The 18528-nt window shown below is 37.7% G+C and overlaps 1 protein-coding gene across 1 annotated transcript in view; it reads right to left on the minus strand.

Annotated features, from left to right (window-relative positions):
• Window positions 1-2342: 2342 nt before the first annotated feature.
• Window positions 2343-18528, minus strand: part of MEIKIN (meiotic kinetochore factor) — a 28642-nt gene continuing 12456 nt past the window's right edge. Inside the window, exons 9-13 of the mRNA XM_067465547.1 lie at window positions 15831-15928; window positions 11770-11853; window positions 5939-6064; window positions 3511-3634; window positions 2343-2458 (exon numbers count right to left, since the gene is read on the minus strand). Of these exons, the coding sequence (XP_067321648.1) occupies window positions 2343-2458; window positions 3511-3634; window positions 5939-6064; window positions 11770-11853; window positions 15831-15928 (548 nt within the window). The remainder of the gene's footprint in view (window positions 2459-3510; window positions 3635-5938; window positions 6065-11769; window positions 11854-15830; window positions 15929-18528) is intronic.

Below are 18528 nucleotides of genomic sequence, written 5' to 3' on the forward strand. Positions count from 1 at the left end.
AATCCAATAAACTACAAGCAGAACCGTAGAATCATAGAGTTGAAAAAGACCATATGGACCATCCAAATCCATTTTTTTTGCAAAAAATATATATGATAATATCAAAAATTAGAGAGTATAAAGATCATATAAATAAGAGATTTGCACTACTAAGCTTAATTGACCCAGAAACAGAAGAATCCTAGAACCAGGAACACTATCTGAGAAGAACTGAAGGAAACAAATGTAACCAAAAGAAAAAAAATAATTGAATGACTGATAACACTCTTCAAATAGTTAAAAATATGCAAGAAGAAAAAGCTGGAAGAAATAACATTAAAATCCTTAATGCAACTGTTTGCCAGTTTGTGAGTGAGGACATAGAGCACCATAATCAGTGCACAGAAACAGAGCAAAACAAAACAGTACACTAAGAAACGACTTCAACACAAATCATGAAATGTTGAAAGAAATTTCTAGCCAAGAATAAGAATGCCGAGTGAACATACTGTATGGCCAAGACACTATAATAACATTAGAAAAGGATTATATAAAAGAGATTAAAAGATGACAGGTCCAATCAAGAGATAAATTTTTCACCAAGAAATTTCTAGAAGGGGAAATGGAGGAGGTGGTCACAAAAAAATAAATGATCAAAAACTGAGGGCATACTAATAGAGCTGTTTCAGGTTGTAAAGATGGAAAAATGGGGACAACAGGAATGTCTGTAACTGTCAGACCATTGAGTTACAGTAATCTCTCACATGAGCAGGTAATTTTCATGATTTTGCAACAAAGAGTTAAACCCTGTACTTAAAAGATCATACACACACTCCACACAATTTAATGGCCACACAACCTGAAACCTTTGGCATTGTCAACTGGAATTGAGAGAGGGTGGGGGTAAGCTCTCCGTATTTATTTATTTATGAAATGTATGCCCTGCCTCTCCCCAGAGAAGGTGCCTCAGTGTTCATTGGAAAGGCTATGTACCATATGTTAATATGTCAAATGTTACACATCAAGATGTATACTAAGAAGAGATAAAACATAAAATGACAGATTTTTTTTAAGTGAACAGAACACAGGCTCCACTTTTTCAGCATCTGGAATTAAGCCAAGGAGGTCTAAATGGGACATCATGTTAGCACCCGGGCATTATTTCACTGACATTTTGTTCTCTTTCCAGCTTTACGGCCCACAAGCCTCTGCACCATGCAAAAAAGATGCCTCGGAGGACTTCCTAGCACCAAGAAGTATGTCTTGAGGGTGCACAGTGAGGCACTAAGAGAGGGCAGACCTTCTTCCCTCTCCTTCTGCTAACAAAATACCTGTGGTTTCATCAAACAAGACAGCCTCATTAGATTCTGGCCCAAATCTGTCTTAATTCAGATTAATACTTGATCTTGGAAACAGGATATGGTCATTTATATAGTTCTGTTAAAAGTATGACACTAACAAAATTCAACTAATTTTTCTACATACATTTCTCATTAATGCCTAATATTTCTTATCCATGCTCACATTATACTTAGTTTCACAAGCCTTGTTACGTGAAGTTCTAGGATTTATAAAGATGCAATTGTCCTAATGGGCTTAAATTAGAACATTTTATCAGGGTTCTGGGGTCACAGCAATACATTTTGCAGAGAACTATTAAGAGACAAGTATATTCAGTTCATATTTGAAAACAGGATAAAGATATGTAAGTCAACATGTAGATTTTAGCAGCAATATAGGGTAGTGATATTAATAATATGAACAATCAGACACACACACCTCTCCTGATAACTCATAATTGTTTAATATTTCTGTACAAATCATAATGCAAAAAATCTTGAATTTTTTTCACAATATTCTTCAAAAAATTTCAGATTTAACAAAATGCAAATATTCAGTACAGCCTCACCTTATCTTTCAATTTTCTCAATTTCCATTTCCCATTGCTCTCTCTTTTTCGTACTGTACCACTGAAGGAACAACAGTACTAAAAATGCCAGAATAAAGTTTCTAGAAGACAGTGGCATTCCCAGGCAATTATTTTACAAACTTTTGTAACATTAATAAATAATCTACTACAGTTTATAATACTAAGTCATGGGTGTTATATACAAAGTCTTTAGCAAGCTCAAAATAAATATTGAAATCTACATGGCAAAGGTGCACTTAGAACATCATTCAGATAGGACTATGCCATTATTTGCAATTACATTTTTTAACTTTTTGTGGCTCCTGTTTGTATAATATAGCTGTATAGAGTTCCATAGGATAACACATTTTCTTCTCTCTTTTCAAAAAGATCTGTCATTATGTCTTGACAGAGCGATAGAACGATTCATATATTGTCGTTGCAAACCCAGTTTTTATGAGCTTGTAATAATATCTGAAAAACATATAAGTTTGTATTGGGAAAATATTCCCAACTCTCCTTTTTGGAGATCAGTGCCACTTATCCAGTGAACCTGGGAGCAATGGTTTGCTAGAAATGCAATGTAATAATAAAAGAAGAGCCAGTATTTTAATTCACACTTCTGATAAAAGCAGAAATAAATACAGCATCTTATGTATCAGGTAGGGTGTAATGTGAAAACTGAAGCATATCATGTACATATTTTGGAAAAAGATAGAAAATTATGCACCAGATTTGGGGTTCCTAGGGGGTCTTTTGTATTCTCAAACAGATAATCTAATTTTATTGCTTTGATTATTTTCTTTTTCTTTTTCCTGGCAGGCCCAAGATCATGCAGATGGTATTCCACCTAGCCAAACTGTCACCATGTTCTTCTTCACATACCATCCGAAGACAATATCTACACTAGGGATTCCAACATCATTGCCCACCTCAACACCTTAAAAATATTTTTGCTTCATGAACTTTGGTTTCAATATCAGTTGTTTTATCTTGGGTTTGGACAATATGGACTTTAAACACACCCACGTTTTCACTTATCCCTTATAACAAAGAGATCTCTCCATTTTGTTTGTTTTTATTCCTATCCTGTTGTCATATAAAAAAAGCATTAGGAAAACTGTATTTTCTGTTTCAACATCAGCATCTGTATTTTTTATCAGCATATTTGGAGTAATTAAACCTTTTCTGGCTGAATAGCTTAAATTCTAATAATATTTTAATATTTGGCCAAAAAATAGAAAAGAATAGCACAGGATCATATATTTTGAAAAATGGTAGATTTGTGTGACTCCCAAAGAGTGGATTGACGACAAATCAGATAAAGCAATAAAGGCATTGAACCTTCTCGACTAATTTACAGTACTCTCCATTTTCAGAGCTAGGAATGGTGTTGAGAGAAAATGATTCACCTCAAACTACCCAGCAAGGAGCTGATTAGGAATGTGAAGCTAAGTCACGATCCAATACTATTTCTAGTTCCAGAAATATATACTTTAGATTCTTACCAATAATTGAATTAAAATGGCCTTGCTTATCTTCTTACATGTATTTCTCCACCCAGTGCCTCTTGGCTATTTAAGAAGTTATCACAATCAATAAATACTATGTATTTATTTTACCTTCACTTGATCCTGGTGGAAAGAATAATTCTTTTCTATTCAATGGATGCTGGAGAATTTTGAGTGGTCTAAATCCTGGTGAGGCTTTAATGATAGAGCAGATTTCTGGTGGGTTACGTAAACACTGAAGGAATGGAAGAAAGCATGACAATTTATAAATGAGTTCAGTTTTGATGTAACCCGGCATCCGCACCACCTACTAAACTAGTACATCATCATCATCATCATCATCATCATCATCATCATCATCATTATTATTATGTAATATGATTGCATCTGTCAACTCTTGCTGATCTACTGTCTCTCATTTGCAAAACAACGAACTATGGTTTTACCATTCAGTAAAAGGCCAAATGTTTAGAGTAAGTGAGCTAGAAGTCACTTAACTGCAGTCAGTACAAACATCACTTCCAATAACGCGCGCGCGTGTGTGTTTTCTTCATAGAAAGTTCTTCAGGAAAATCAGCATCTTTTGGGGGTTTAACAGGACTGCCATCAACATCAGCAAAGATTTGGTCACATTCTTCTCAAAAACCACAATCGACACCAACAGGCCTTTTCCTACATTCTTTCCCATCCTGCCATCCTCCCCCCGATTCTTGTAAGTTATAGCGTGTTATAGATAGTGCCCAATGGTAGAATTCATTCTGTCATTGAGATAGAAATGCTTCGGTTTTGTAACTTTTTTAAAAAAGAGGTGTGGAATAAGTAAACAAATGCCAAAAACAAATACTATATACAATCAGTCATATAGGCAGACAGACCTGTGCAACCCTGCCCAAGCAGATAAAAGGATAAGATTTATGACTGGTGCAGAAAATGTATTGTTCATAGAATTGTGAAGCTAGTAAAAAAAACCCAGCTTATCCTACAGTGTAAATCAGGTGTAGGAAAGGGGTGTTCTACAGATTTCATGCAGTCCCTATTTTTACAGGTCTCTGTGTCCACTTGCAGATTCCCATATCCTTTACCCTGTCCAAAAACTTTTTTTCCTGTGCCAATTTAAGAGCATTGTTTTAGCCGGAAATATTACAAAACTAATAAATGTGAGAGTTTTCTTTGCCAAAAGAAACAGATTATTTGTATATAACATTTGAAACACCACCTTCTGCCCTTTTGAGATAAAGCTGGATCTATACTGCCAAATAATGCCATTTGACTTGCATTATATGGTCAGTATGTAGACCCATATAAGCAGTTCAAACAGCATTATTTGGCAGTGTAGATCCAGCCCAAATCACATCCTTACCAATCACACAACACATACCCTTTTCTCTCAAACCCTAGTCTCACGCGAAGTCCTCTCAGGTACACTTTGACAACTGCACTATCTGCAAACCTGAGGCTAAATTCCTCTCAAACCCTTCAACTTAGACTAACTGCCACTCGCTAGCTATTCCCCTGCAAATCTCCACCAAACTGCATTCACTTCATCATTTCATTCATTCTGCTTCCAATATCTACTTACCTCACATTCACTCAGTAAACAAAGCAAGACATCACACATAACTCCATCATGCCTTGGTTGATCAGCTGATGAATGGCCCTCCCTCCATTCCCAACTGCCACTGCTGCGGCATGGGAGAATGAGAAGACCAGACAACATTTTCTGAACTTAATTCCTTTCACTGCTGCCATTTTCTTTTCCTGTGTGTCCTGTCCTATTTATATTGTAAGCCTGAGGGCAGGGAAATGTCAAATCGACAATTTGTAAGCTGCTCTGGGAGCCTTTCTGACTACAGAGTGGTGCACAAATAAATAGGTAATTGGCTGGCATACCAAACCAAGGGAGTGCTCACCAATTGCTGTGCTTCATCCTGGAGAGAAGTGGCTAGATGGCTTCCTCAAATGCCCGAGTCAATGTTTTTTTTTAACATTTTTTACAAATGACTCAAACAATGGAATAGAGGGCATATTTATCATATTTGCAGTTGATACCAAATTAAGGACAGTAGTAATACGCCAGAGGATAGGATCAAATTTCAAAATGGCTTTGACAAATTGGAGAACTGGGCTAACGCTAACAAAATTTATTTCAACAGGGAGAAATGTAAGGTACTCCATCTAGGCAGGAACAATGAAATGCACAAACATAGAATGGGTAACATTGGACTTGAAAGCAGTGCAAAGAATCTAGGGATCTTAGGTCACAAGCCAAACATGATGCAGAAGCCAAAAAGCCAATGTAATTGTGGGCTACATTAATAGTGGCATAGTGACCAAATGAAGGGAAGCAGTAGTGTCACTCTATTCTGTTTTTATCAGACATCACCTGGAATACTTCTGGGCATCACAGAAGAATACTGATAATATGGAACATGTCCAGACAAAGGCAGCCTACTATTTCTTCAAAAAATGCAATGGGAGTTACAATTTTATAGGCTAGCAGTGCAAAGGAAAAAGGGAAAATAAGTACATAACATATAACCTGATAAATAGTGTTTTCTGGAGTCAATGTTGCAGGAACAATTTCTTCTGAATTGACATATAGACTATTCGTGTTTGGTAAGAAATCTTCACTGAGTGAGCCTTTACGAACTGATGACAAGTCCAGCTGTATCAAAGCAAAACAAAACAAAAATTGCAAAGAGTTATTATTCATATTAAGTTGAGAAAATGGGAATATAACAAGCTTCTCTAGAAAGCATCCTTATCTGGATCTTGCCAAAGAATGACTATGTTCTCTTGCTGTTACAGTATTCTAAGTGGTAAGTCTGATGCCATCTCCTTTAGATATCTCCATAACACTAAGTTAATTGTAGTTCAAAAGCTTCAACATTTATTTCTACATGTTTAATTTTCATTCTCAAACATGTACTTTTACTTCCGGAGTGCAAGAAGTTCCTTTTCTGAAAAGTGCTTTGGTTAAAAGTGGCCTTTCGTTTTTATACATCTATTCGGTGCATCAAGAGAAATGCTTTATAAGCCAGATATTTATGTGAATAGATGAAATGTCGCTGACTGTTTTAAAAATTGATTTGAGACCAGAATACCAAGATCTACTTGCTTGAAAAACTTATAAACACATTCCATTATATTATTTACATCAAGGACAAAATAAATAGTAACTGTAACGAAGCCTCCCAGCTGCTGGCACCAAATTATGTAAAGAAGTACTATTTCCGCTGAATGTGAGGAAGTACTAATTTTCCTTGATGCCAACAATATTGTAAGGAACCTTCTTTTAGATATCAATTAAGCTGCCACCAATATGTTTAGAGACGCTGGTTTACGTCTCTGTTTATCCTTAGTTGTGTTGTGAGGTGACGTTGGTAGTGTGGAATGCACCAAGCATAAAAGCAATGGAGGAGGCAGGTTTGAAATACAAAGAGAACAAGTTTTATTGTTAACAGAACGTAATTGTTGCAGTTTTGAGAATTTGAACTTGGCACAAGGCTTGATGTTACAAAACGGCTAGTTTGAGATACATTCAAGCTTCTGATGTTACAATTCTATAAACTCCTTCTTTAGTGAAGTGCTTTTATTACTTCAGAGTTCCCTATTGTGAATATCCACATTGTTTGTCCTATATTCGGATCAAACCACTGATCACCAGTCTTTCCTTACTGGCGATCCTTAAAACCCTTTCTGTTAGATTCTTTTAACCTAGGCAATCTAACAAGGTAACACCTTCAGCTCTCTTGCTGAAGAAATATTCACAAATCCTAAGAACTAACTGAATTCTCACAGCTTCACAACCCAGAGCCCTAACTGACTCTGATCCTCTTCCCCGGGTCTCATCCACCGGACTGAATATTAACTGTCGCTTTCAAACCTTTTATTCCTTAAACTCCGCCCACCTCCTCTGAGGCCTTGTTACCATGGCAACCTATCTCTTACAGTTAGGCCATAGCAACTAATGTAAACCCTAAATACAGTTTAAACACAGTACATTAAACACTCTATAATAAACATTTCTCTACACCTTCCCCCCCCAGAAAAATATTTTTGCACATTTCTTAATCCTAGAATAGCAAAAATAATCACACATATTATTTAACAATCAATATATATACATCAATTCTGAAAGGGAAACACATCATAGTTAAGTACATTTCAATTATACATATATACAAACCTTTAACCTATGGAATCCTAGATAAGGCGTCCGCAACTACATTTCGTTTACCTGAAACATGTTTTATGTCAAATATGAAATCTTGTAAACCCAAACTCCATCTTAACAATTTGTTATTGGTACCTTTCACATTATCTAGCCATTTTCATTTGTTGACATATTACATTTATCAGAATGCCAATTTTTACTTAAAACTTCCACAACCTTTCTTCTCTGTGGTTGGGACAATTCTATATTCATATCTACCCGATCTAAATTCCTGTACTGTTCACGATCACCCTCCCAAAAGAAAAAGGGACCGGATTCCTCTTCTGAAACAACAAAACATACATTTGCAGATCTTACAACATAAGGCTTCAACATGTTTACATGGACTCTTCTTTCTACATTGGATTGTTCATCAAAAATATCATAGTTTATGTGATTGTGTCTTCTGATGATCTTCCATGGTCCAGACCAATCCAATTGAAGCTTGTTGGCCTTGTTGGGAGATAAAAATAAAACTTCATCTCCGATGTTGAAGACCTTTGGTTTAGCAGTAGAGTCATAATAGTCTTTCTGTTTCTGCTGAGCCGCAAGCAAATGTTCTTGAGCAATGTCTCTAGCCAGCTGCATTGTTGCTTGAAGATCTCTTAAATACTCCGTCACTGGAACAGGATCCGTCGCCGGACTTTCTTCCCAATATTCTCTTAACAGATCTAACGGACCACGAGCTTTCCTTCCATACAGCAATTCAAATGGACTGTAGCCGGTGCTGTCATGAGGGACGGTCCTGTAGGCGAACAGCAGTTGTTGCAATTTGACGTCCCAGTCATATGGCCTTTCCTGACTGTAAGACTTTATCATTTTGACTAAAGTCTTGTTCATATTCTCAACCAGTCCATTTGTCTGCAGATGATATGCTGTGGAAGTCAGGTGTCTAATTCCACATAACTCCAGCAACTTCGACATAAGCTTGGAAGTAAACTGTGTTCCCAAATCCGAGACCAGTTCTCTGGGATATCCAGTTCTTCCCCAAATGGACAGCAGGGCATTTGCAATGGTAGTTGTTTCGATGTTAGTCAGAGCTACAGCCTCTGGATATCTTGTGGCGTAGTCAATCATGGTTAAAATGTAACGGTAACCACGTCTGCTTGGTTTACAGAGAGGACCTACAATGTCAATGCCTACTCTGTAAAATGGTTCTCCAATTATTGGCATAGGGATCAATGGAGCTTTAACTTTATCCCTTCCAGTGCTCAATCTCTGGCAGATGTCACAGGATTGGCAAAACTCTTTGATCCTCTGGAACATGCCAGGCCAATAAAAGTTTTTAGTGATCCTCTTCGTGGTTTTTCTTATGCCCAAATGTCCACCTTGAGGGTTTTCGTGTGCCACCCTCATCAGCTGTTCTCTAAAACCTTGAGGCACTACGATTTGACTATATGTCACTGATTTTTCTGTCGAGTTTACACTTTTGGACTCTCTATATAAGACACCATTCCTCAGTATAAACTCGGAGGGCTGTTCTTCTGCCAATATTGTGGGGTTTTGAGCTAAAGCAAATAGAGGTTTCAGAGATTCGTCGGCTCTCTGTTCCTGCCGAATCTCCTCAACTCCTCCCGTCTTCTTAACAAGCTCAGCAACTGTAGCACTGGCTTCTGGGCTCTCATCCCCATCTTGTTGGATGGCAAAACACAGGGCTTTCTGTTCAGGGCTTTTGTTGTTACATTTTTTCTCCCCACACGCCATCTTACAGTATTTAATCTTCTCAGCCAAATCATTTCCAATTAAACATTGGTATGGTATGTCAGGACTGACTGCAAAATCCCACATACCCTTCCATCCTTCATATTCTATTGGCAAAGTCACGACTGCTGTCGGAATCGCAGGACCTAAGCCTTTTAATCTTACTTCAGAGGTTGGCTGCTGAAATCTCTGAGGTATTATTTCGGGGTGCACTATGCATATTTCGGAACCTGTATCTCTAAGTCCTTTCCTGTCTTTGTTATCAATATAAATGGTTTCTAAGTAATCCTTAGATGGGCTGCCTGACAGGATGAACAAACATTGTTTCTCTTGAGGCTCTGAGCTTGAACTCTCCTTTGCAACAGTATCCGGTTCTGCCTTTGGTGTTTCTTTCATTTTATTTATAAAGAGGGTTGTTTTCTCATTCCTTAACAGGGGACATTGATATTTTATATGATCCAATTTTCCACATTGATAGCACCGTCGTTTTACCTCAGGAGCAGTTGGCCTTATTACACTCTGCCTCCTATAGATGGTGTTTTCTATGTCAGAGCCCTTTTCATGCTGTGGGCGCTTTTGTTGTGGATAAAATGGCTGCCTGTTTGTTCTTTTGTCCCCTGGCAGATCTTCCCTTTTAAATCCTTCTTTCAAGGTTGTTATTTGATCTGCCATACCCGCTGCCTCTACAATCGTGGATGGCTTGCGATCTTGAATCACCCAACGAATTTCATAAGGAACTAATTGGAAAAATTGTTCCAGCTTCAAAAGTTCCCTCAGCTGTTGATAATCTTCTACCTCAGACGTCTTTATCCAACTATCGAACAGTTGAGACAATCTAGAGGCCACCTGAGCAAAACTTTGTGTTTTATCTTTCTTCAACGTCCTGAACTTAAATCTATAATATTCAGGAGTCAATCTATATTCCTGTTGAATCTGTTTCTTAAACAGATCACAGTCTCTACAAGACTCCTCAGGCATCTGTCCATATATCTGTAAAAGCTTCTCACTTATTTGAGGCCTTAGGTATATCATCCATTTGTCTTTAGCCAACCCAAAATCCCGACAACATCTCTCAAAAGATATAAGGAATTTCTCTGGGTCATCTCCTTTTGTAAATTTTGGGAATTTCTTTGTCAAATCTGGGGTATCCACTCCAGATCTCCCTTCCTGGACAACACTGGATGTTTGTGCCAAAGCCAATCTTTGTTTTTCTAGCTCAAACTCCATTCTCTTCAATTCTAACTCGCGTTCCACTTCTCTCTCTCTTTGTCTTTCTTCAAACTCTCTTTGTTTCGCCTCTCTCTCCATCTCCAATCGTTTCATCTCTAACTTGTACTTAAAAGCCATTTCTGACATAGGCACTGGCTCTGTCTCTGTCTCAGAGCTCGAGCTTTCTTCTTGGTCTCCCTCTCTTTCCTCAGCTAGCTTTCTCTGCCGCCTGGTAGCCATTTTTCAGCAACTTTTACCTCACAACTTATTATAAAATTAAACTTAAGGCACTCGATCAGTTATTACTCGAATCCCGTCGTCTGCCACCAAAAATGTAACGAAGCCTCCCAGCTGCTGGCACCAAATTATGTAAAGAAGTACTATTTCCGCTGAATGTGAGGAAGTACTAATTTTCCTTGATGCCAACAATATTGTAAGGAACCTTCTTTTAGATATCAATTAAGCTGCCACCAATATGTTTAGAGACGCTGGTTTACGTCTCTGTTTATCCTTAGTTGTGTTGTGAGGTGACGTTGGTAGTGTGGAATGCACCAAGCATAAAAGCAATGGAGGAGGCAGGTTTGAAATACAAAGAGAACAAGTTTTATTGTTAACAGAACGTAATTGTTGCAGTTTTGAGAATTTGAACTTGGCACAAGGCTTGATGTTACAAAACGGCTAGTTTGAGATACATTCAAGCTTCTGATGTTACAATTCTATAAACTCCTTCTTTAGTGAAGTGCTTTTATTACTTCAGAGTTCCCTATTGTGAATATCCACATTGTTTGTCCTATACTCGGATCAAACCACTGATCACCAGTCTTTCCTTACTGGCGATCCTTAAAACCCTTTCTGTTAGATTCTTTTAACCTAGGCAATCTAACAAGGTAACACCTTCAGCTCTCTTGCTGAAGAAATATTCACAAATCCTAAGAACTAACTGAATTCTCACAGCTTCACAACCCAGAGCCCTAACTGACTCTGATCCTCTTCCTCGGGTCTCATCCACCGGACTGAATATTAACTGTCGCTTTCAAACCTTTTATTCCTTAAACTCCGCCCACCTCCTCTGAGGCCTTGTTACCATGGCAACCTATCTCTTACAGTTAGGCCATAGCAACTAATGTAAACCCTAAATACAGTTTAAACACAGTACATTAAACACTCTATAATAAACATTTCTCTACAGTAACCAAAGTCCAAAATGTAATGACAACATATTTGTTAAAAAATATTTCACTAACCTCTACATCTTCTGGCTGTTGAAATGCAGTACTTGTTAGGATTGCTTTATTCCTTCCTAGGTTCACTGATACAGAATTTGTCTCCTATATACAGACATATGATCTTATGACAAGCACATTACTAGAGGCTCTTAATTGGAAAACAGTACACATATCAATCTACCTGCAAGTCATGACTATTTATACATTGGTATATAATTTTAGGATAGACAAAGGTAACTGATTATTTCAAGCACAGATCCTCACATACTTTAAATTTGTTTTGTAAAAGCAGAACACTATTTAACAAATTAAAATTATGTGTGAAAAACTAATCAAGTACAAAGGATATAGATAAATCTGGATGTAAAATAATCCATGGGAAGAGAACACTCTTATAGTTATAGTCTACAGGTTGCTGGGCTCCAGCTCTCATCAATCATAGTTCACAAAACTATTGTAATGGTCGCTCTGAGTCCCCTTCGGGATGAGAAGGGCGGGGTATAAATAAGGTAAATAAATAAATAATGGTGAAAGATGTTAACCTTAAATTTATGAAATCCATTCTCTCAGCACAGTCTGACATTGCTTTTAACATTGAGTTCCTATAAAAGTAACAAAATATGACTTGTGTAGAATATGGTTTATTAACAAGATAGCAGCAGCTTAAACTGCAGTCTGCTTAAACCCATCTTGTGATTTATTTCTAAGCCACACAAAGGTGTGAAAGGATTCTGGGTTTTACAAATATCAGTGTGCTGGTTTTTGTAATGAACAATAATTTCAGATGTCATTAAATCTTCTACAGTGAACATCCTTGGGATATATGAACACACTGGCAGCTACTACAATTATTCCATCTTTTGCCTATTGTGCTCACATCAAGAAACTGAAAGCTATCTGGACAGATATATTTAATCTTTGATTTTATTTATATCACACCTTTCTTTGAAAACCGGACTCAAAATGTGTAGGTTTTATTTTGAAACAAAATACAGTTAAAACAATATATGTCACAAAAGATACAACACACCCCATTAGAAGACCCTTCTACCACATTCAGTGGAATACCAAAAAAGTTCTTACCACCAAGGACAGAGATCAAAAACTGGAAAAACCTGAGCCTCCCCTGTCTGGGAGCAGATGTTAAGAGGCCCCTCTCTCTCCAATGTCCTCACCAACCATACTGGAAGAAAATTCCCTCTCCTATAGATATTAAGATTTAGTAATGTTCCTATAATACTATCCTAGCCTATCCATCATTGATCCACTCCTTTAGGCTTCATGCAAATCTACCATTAGCCAAAATATATGATCCTGTGCTTTTTTCCCATTTCTGGTCAAATAGGTTAACCATTGGTTTGTCCTATCAAGTACGAAGTCTGCCCAAGGGCCTTTTGTGGTCTCTTAGTATTTAGTTCATTAGTTAACATGTCCACTTTATCTGCCCTGGCAACATCCTATAGTATCCTGAGATTTGCAGTTTAGGCAGTGGCTTTTAGAATTCCCAGCCAGAGAGCTCGTACACTTCACAAAACTACAAACCTTGGGATTCAATAAGATAGTGACATAGCAGTTGAAGTAGAATATAATACCATAGTGTGATATGGTTATTGGTTTTTCAGATAGTCCAGATGTAAGCCATATAAGGACTTTATTGGCCTTGACCACCATTGTAAAAGCAGACCAGTAGCCAGTGAAGATATTTCAGCAAGGGAGTTCCCTATATAACCAACTCCATTTAGCAGTATGACCCCAGCATTTTGGACCTGCTGAAGTTTCCAGTTTCCATAGGCAATCCTATGTGGAATGCAGTAGAGTAATCCAAATAGGATGTAATCAAGTCATGTGTCACCATGGCCAAATCTGACACCTCCAGGAATGGGCACAGCTGGCACACTAGCTGTACTGTGCAAGCACACTCTGAGCTACCGCTGAAACCTGAGTATCTTGTCTTAGTTTTAAAATGGAAATTTTATTTATGAATATCAGCTTTCTGCTGTAACTAATACACTACAGCTTTTTAAAAGAAATTGTATAGTATGCTTAATGCCATGAAGAAAAAGTACAGGGCCATTTTAAGTTAGAACACACGTATCATTCTACTTAGTTAAGAAATATCTTGATCACAATTGTTAAAATAGAAACTGTGGGTGAAGCCCAGCAAAAAATCAGTAAAGCAGAAGATAATGGTAAGCTGTAAGAACTCATTTTAAAACATGCACAGTAAAAACAGGACTTTGATCAATGGTGTTGAAAAATTAGAATATGCTGTTTAAAAACATGTTCTAAATGTCCTATCAGGAAGAGGGGTGTGATACCTGGAAACACTTTCAGCAAGACAGAATTCTTGCTGAAAGTGTTTCAACAACTTTCAACAACTGCAAATATACAGGTGGTTCTGACCCTGATCCAAATTCTTTGTACTTAGTGCACATCAATTTTCCGCCTGCACAATCATTTGTTTGGTGGAGAATAGATCCATTAATCTAACTGCTATTAGGGCTCATACTCTTTCAATCTGACATTAAGAAGAAAACTGGCTCAGCCTTGACTGATTGTATAAAAATATACTTGCATGAGATTTCCATTCTAAATAAGCAGCACCCAAAAATGAAAATACAGTTCACAGTACCAGTGCATTAAATGCTTTATCCACTTTTGACAATTGTTACCTTCATATTCTCACAGAACTGTTCGATACAGTTTATATTTCATTCTTCTCCCAACTACTCTTTCAGCATAGCTTTCCCTGTTGCTATATACCTAGTGGTTTAATACCATAAAAAAAGCACTTACCATGCTAGCATCTGGCTGTTTTGAGGCTACCTGTTCAATTATATTCCTACAAGCTATGTCTGTTTTGGTTTTGGTTTTCTGCAAACAAGGAAAGAATGAAGAAGAAGATGGGCTTTCCATTGGACTTTTGGATTTCTCTTTTTCCCTGTTCTTCATTTTTTTGGACTGACGATCATCATTTGTCTGCAATTGGAGAATGATAAATTAGCACTAGCTATGAATACTGGCATAACTTGACACCTTTCCTCATCATCCAGTGTTTTTCCATACTATCTCCCCTATCATCTCTGAAACAGGAAATAAATCTATGTAGAGGGAAGAAGAGTGGTAGCAACAAAGTGCAGAATTGTGGAGGCACAATCAGCAAGCAGGGTGCATGGTGCTTGTGAATTGGATACGGGGGGGGGGGGATGCCTCATGCTAAAATGGGTGAGGGGAGATGCCTCCACATGGTCCATGAGCTGCCCCTGAACCAGGAAAAGGAATAAGTCACACCTATAAACCCTTAATCTGCCAGTTTCCCACTGGAACTATTTTTTCACCACATACAATTAACTGCTGTTAGCTAAAGTGAGGTGTGCAGAAAACCTGCTCAAGATAATTAGGACAAGTGATCAAGCACAATCTCTTGTTAAATTAAGCTAGCAGACATTAATACTACCTTGCTATTCTGAGAAACCATGGGTGATCCTACATCCATTCTATAATAGCAGCACCATGTTTTGTCAAGTGGAAATTCTTCTCTCATGTCTTGCCTAGATTTACCAATAAATGGGAATGTGTCACCACAGCCTGTGCTTGTCAAAATTTGGGCTGAAAGAGTAGTTTTCTTAACTGCCTACAAATGTAAAAAAAAAAAGTAACACCTTGCTTGAAAAACCTCACTGCCATGATGCATGGTGATGGCAGAAGATGTGCACCCCCCGACAAGCATTCATATGGGACAAAAAGGTTCCCATTAATATAGAAAGCAGCACAAAAACCCAAAAACTGTGGTTTAATCTGGGCTGGCCCGATCATTATGCAGAATAAGATTATTGCCACAGTATGTAAGGCCTGGACTGGGAGGGGACTAGCATCAAAGGGAGGGAAGATATGGCTGTGTGCCATGTCTTCCCAAAGTTAGAATAAAGCCTTTGGGTGAATGATGGAGCAATTGCTAGAGTCCAGGTGACTGCCATACAAAGATGAAGTATCCTTCCTAGCCAGGCAGCAAAACTCCTTGGGCTAGTCCTGCACCGCCAAATTTATACAAAGTAACTTGCGGGCATGAAAGTCATTACCTGTGTTTTGTGCTTCTGCGGTAGCAACAACAAAGATCCAGAAGATTGTGATTTGGCTCTTAATTCCTTTGTAGATACAATTTTGTGTAATTGTTTTCCTGCAAAATATATACACATATGAAAATGTATCATCTCTTCAAGTAGTCCTAGAAAACTGGCTCTACTATTTTTCATGAGCTGACATACATCACTGCGCATTTAATCCTGGCAGTTTCAATTTCTGAGATTTTAATGATTGCTTGACACTATTGATCATGACTTTCATTCAAAATCTTTCTACATTGTTGGAATGAATTTCTAAACAGCATTTGTGCAAGGAAGTACAAAGCCAAGGGGTCTCAGTTACTCTGGATGAATCACTACCCACAATTACGGTAGGCATGGCAACCAAGAAAGATTGGGGTGCAGCTTGCAGCCAGGAGAAGCCACAGTAGTTAGCAGTTTCACAGCACTGTCCCTATTTGTATCCACTTCGAATCCAGCCTCTGCTGCTGTACCAATAAAATTTCCACTCCCTGCTATCATCTGATTGCCTCACTGAGAATTGAAAGGTGCATGCATTTGAAAACCTTGGTTTTATTTCCCTCAATCTGGTGTAACTCCCATTCCCACATGTTCATCTCCTCTTCTCAGCAAATATTCCTTCTGTCCTTTCCTCAGGCCTTCCCTCTTAACTGCCCCTCTGTTTTCTTCCCTAGGCACATACCCATTTCCCACCCCAAAAGGGGACAGAACCATCTTGCACAAATTCCATTATTGTGTCTTCTCTGGACAAACTATAAAATTAGTAAGGTGGGGGGGGGGGGGGATAGCACAGCTAGTCTATGGAAAGATTAGCATAGATCCCAGAGTGACTTCCATTTAGGGAGCAAAAGAATTTGTTAATGAATTTTTCTAAAGAAAAACCTGGTGCTGCAAACAAATTTGTTAGTTATTTAGCACAGTTGATCTCCTGTAATGGTGATGAAATGAGGTGTCTGCCTATGGCAAAGATTTCAGAAGGAATTTGTGTGAAAAAATGCTGAACAGGAGGTGTGGATGGGGAAATAACCGGACTGATTTTGGGAAAGTTTGGGTTCTCCATTCATAAATGGTGTAGTTGCTCAGGTGACATATGTGTGTTTAAATTCTAGGAAAAAAAATGGTACAGGGCACCAGATGTTCTATCTTCATTAATTCGGGGGAAGGGGACGGTCAGAATGAAGCTGATCAGTGGAAATTAAAAATGCTCTGTATGTGCTCAGAGGTTGGAATTATAAATCATTGCAAAATATTTTTCCCCCAGAGAGAATAACAAAATTAAAGCAACTTACTAAAAACTCTATTGCCTAGCTCAGAGCAAAATATTCTTTTTTGCATTCTATGGATCTTCTTAGAGGAAATGATTTTTTTCAAAGAGGGAGACATTCAGACATTTAATTGGTCATTTTTATTTCTATTTTGTATTGGCACAAAAAAGTTTTTCCTGTAAATTCCTTTTTTTATATCAGGAATGTTAATTATCACTATAGGAAGCCTGTGAGAATATAAGTAGTAGTTTGAGTTCTGGACTAGGACTCCAAGAGAGAGTGTTCGAACCTTCACTTAGTCTAAGAAACCCACTGGTTGATTTTGTATACAGATAGCCTTCTGAGCCTTAGAGAAAGACACAGCAACTCTACTCTGAATGAATATTGTTGAAATAACTATAGGAGAGGGGCATCGTAAGCCAGAAGCATCTTCAAGGCACCTACTAGAAGTTTTTGTTCATTTTAATAATTTCAGATGCTTGCTAGTGTTTTAACCACTAAAACACAATCATATGTCGTTTGGAGTCATTTCATAGTAAATGGTCCTAGGAGACTGAATGTCTCAAAGCTTACTATAAAGTGCAGACTCATACATTCACTTTTACTCACACTGGCATTTATATGCTATGCTCAGCAATCCATCCAAAAAAACTGTGATGAGGCACATGAAGGTATTACATGAGAAATCTTGTGCCAAAATGAAATATGAGCCCAGATGCAATGCAGTGGCATGATATAGAGGCCACTGTCTTGGATGGAAGGGCACATGATTTTAGATTACCTTAAAATTCGGACCACTAGGTGTTGATTTCTTCATATGATGATTATTACTTGCATTGTTGCATGAGTGCTATAAATGGGTCATACAGACTACCTCAAAGTTCTCAGAGTCTGGTGACTTTGGGCTTTTAGTAAGTGATTGGTTGCTGAAAGAGGGCTTCTTACCATATGAATGCTTTGTTCCCTCATTTTAAATTGTAGTTAAATCACATTGTAATTGATTGGTTTTGTTAAAAAAAAATCAATTGTTATATGTTTCAGTTGTACTTTATTTAGTCTTATGAGCTGCCTTTTGAGAGGAAACAAATCTACCAAATTTCAATACATATCTATGTGCATATTTATTAGAACAAAAACAGAAATTGATAAATACACAAAGCCTGGATTCATGCAAGCATGAATATGTTCCAAGAGTAATATGTAATATGTATATCAGGGAGAGGGAGAGAGGTGGGACACTTTGCACAGTTTAAAGGATATTGCACCAGAATTACAAGAAAGGATGTGTACACAAGTTCCACTGAAGACCATGAGGCAATACACAGGAAGAGGTAAAGAGGTTATTTTCATTATGATAATTTTAATAGTAAAGCTGCTTTCCAAACCTTTGCAAAGATGGGTATGTATGA

The sequence above is a fragment of the Anolis sagrei genome, chromosome 2, assembly GCF_037176765.1.
Source record: "Anolis sagrei isolate rAnoSag1 chromosome 2, rAnoSag1.mat, whole genome shotgun sequence".
NCBI classification, from domain to species: domain Eukaryota; kingdom Metazoa; phylum Chordata; class Lepidosauria; order Squamata; family Dactyloidae; genus Anolis; species Anolis sagrei.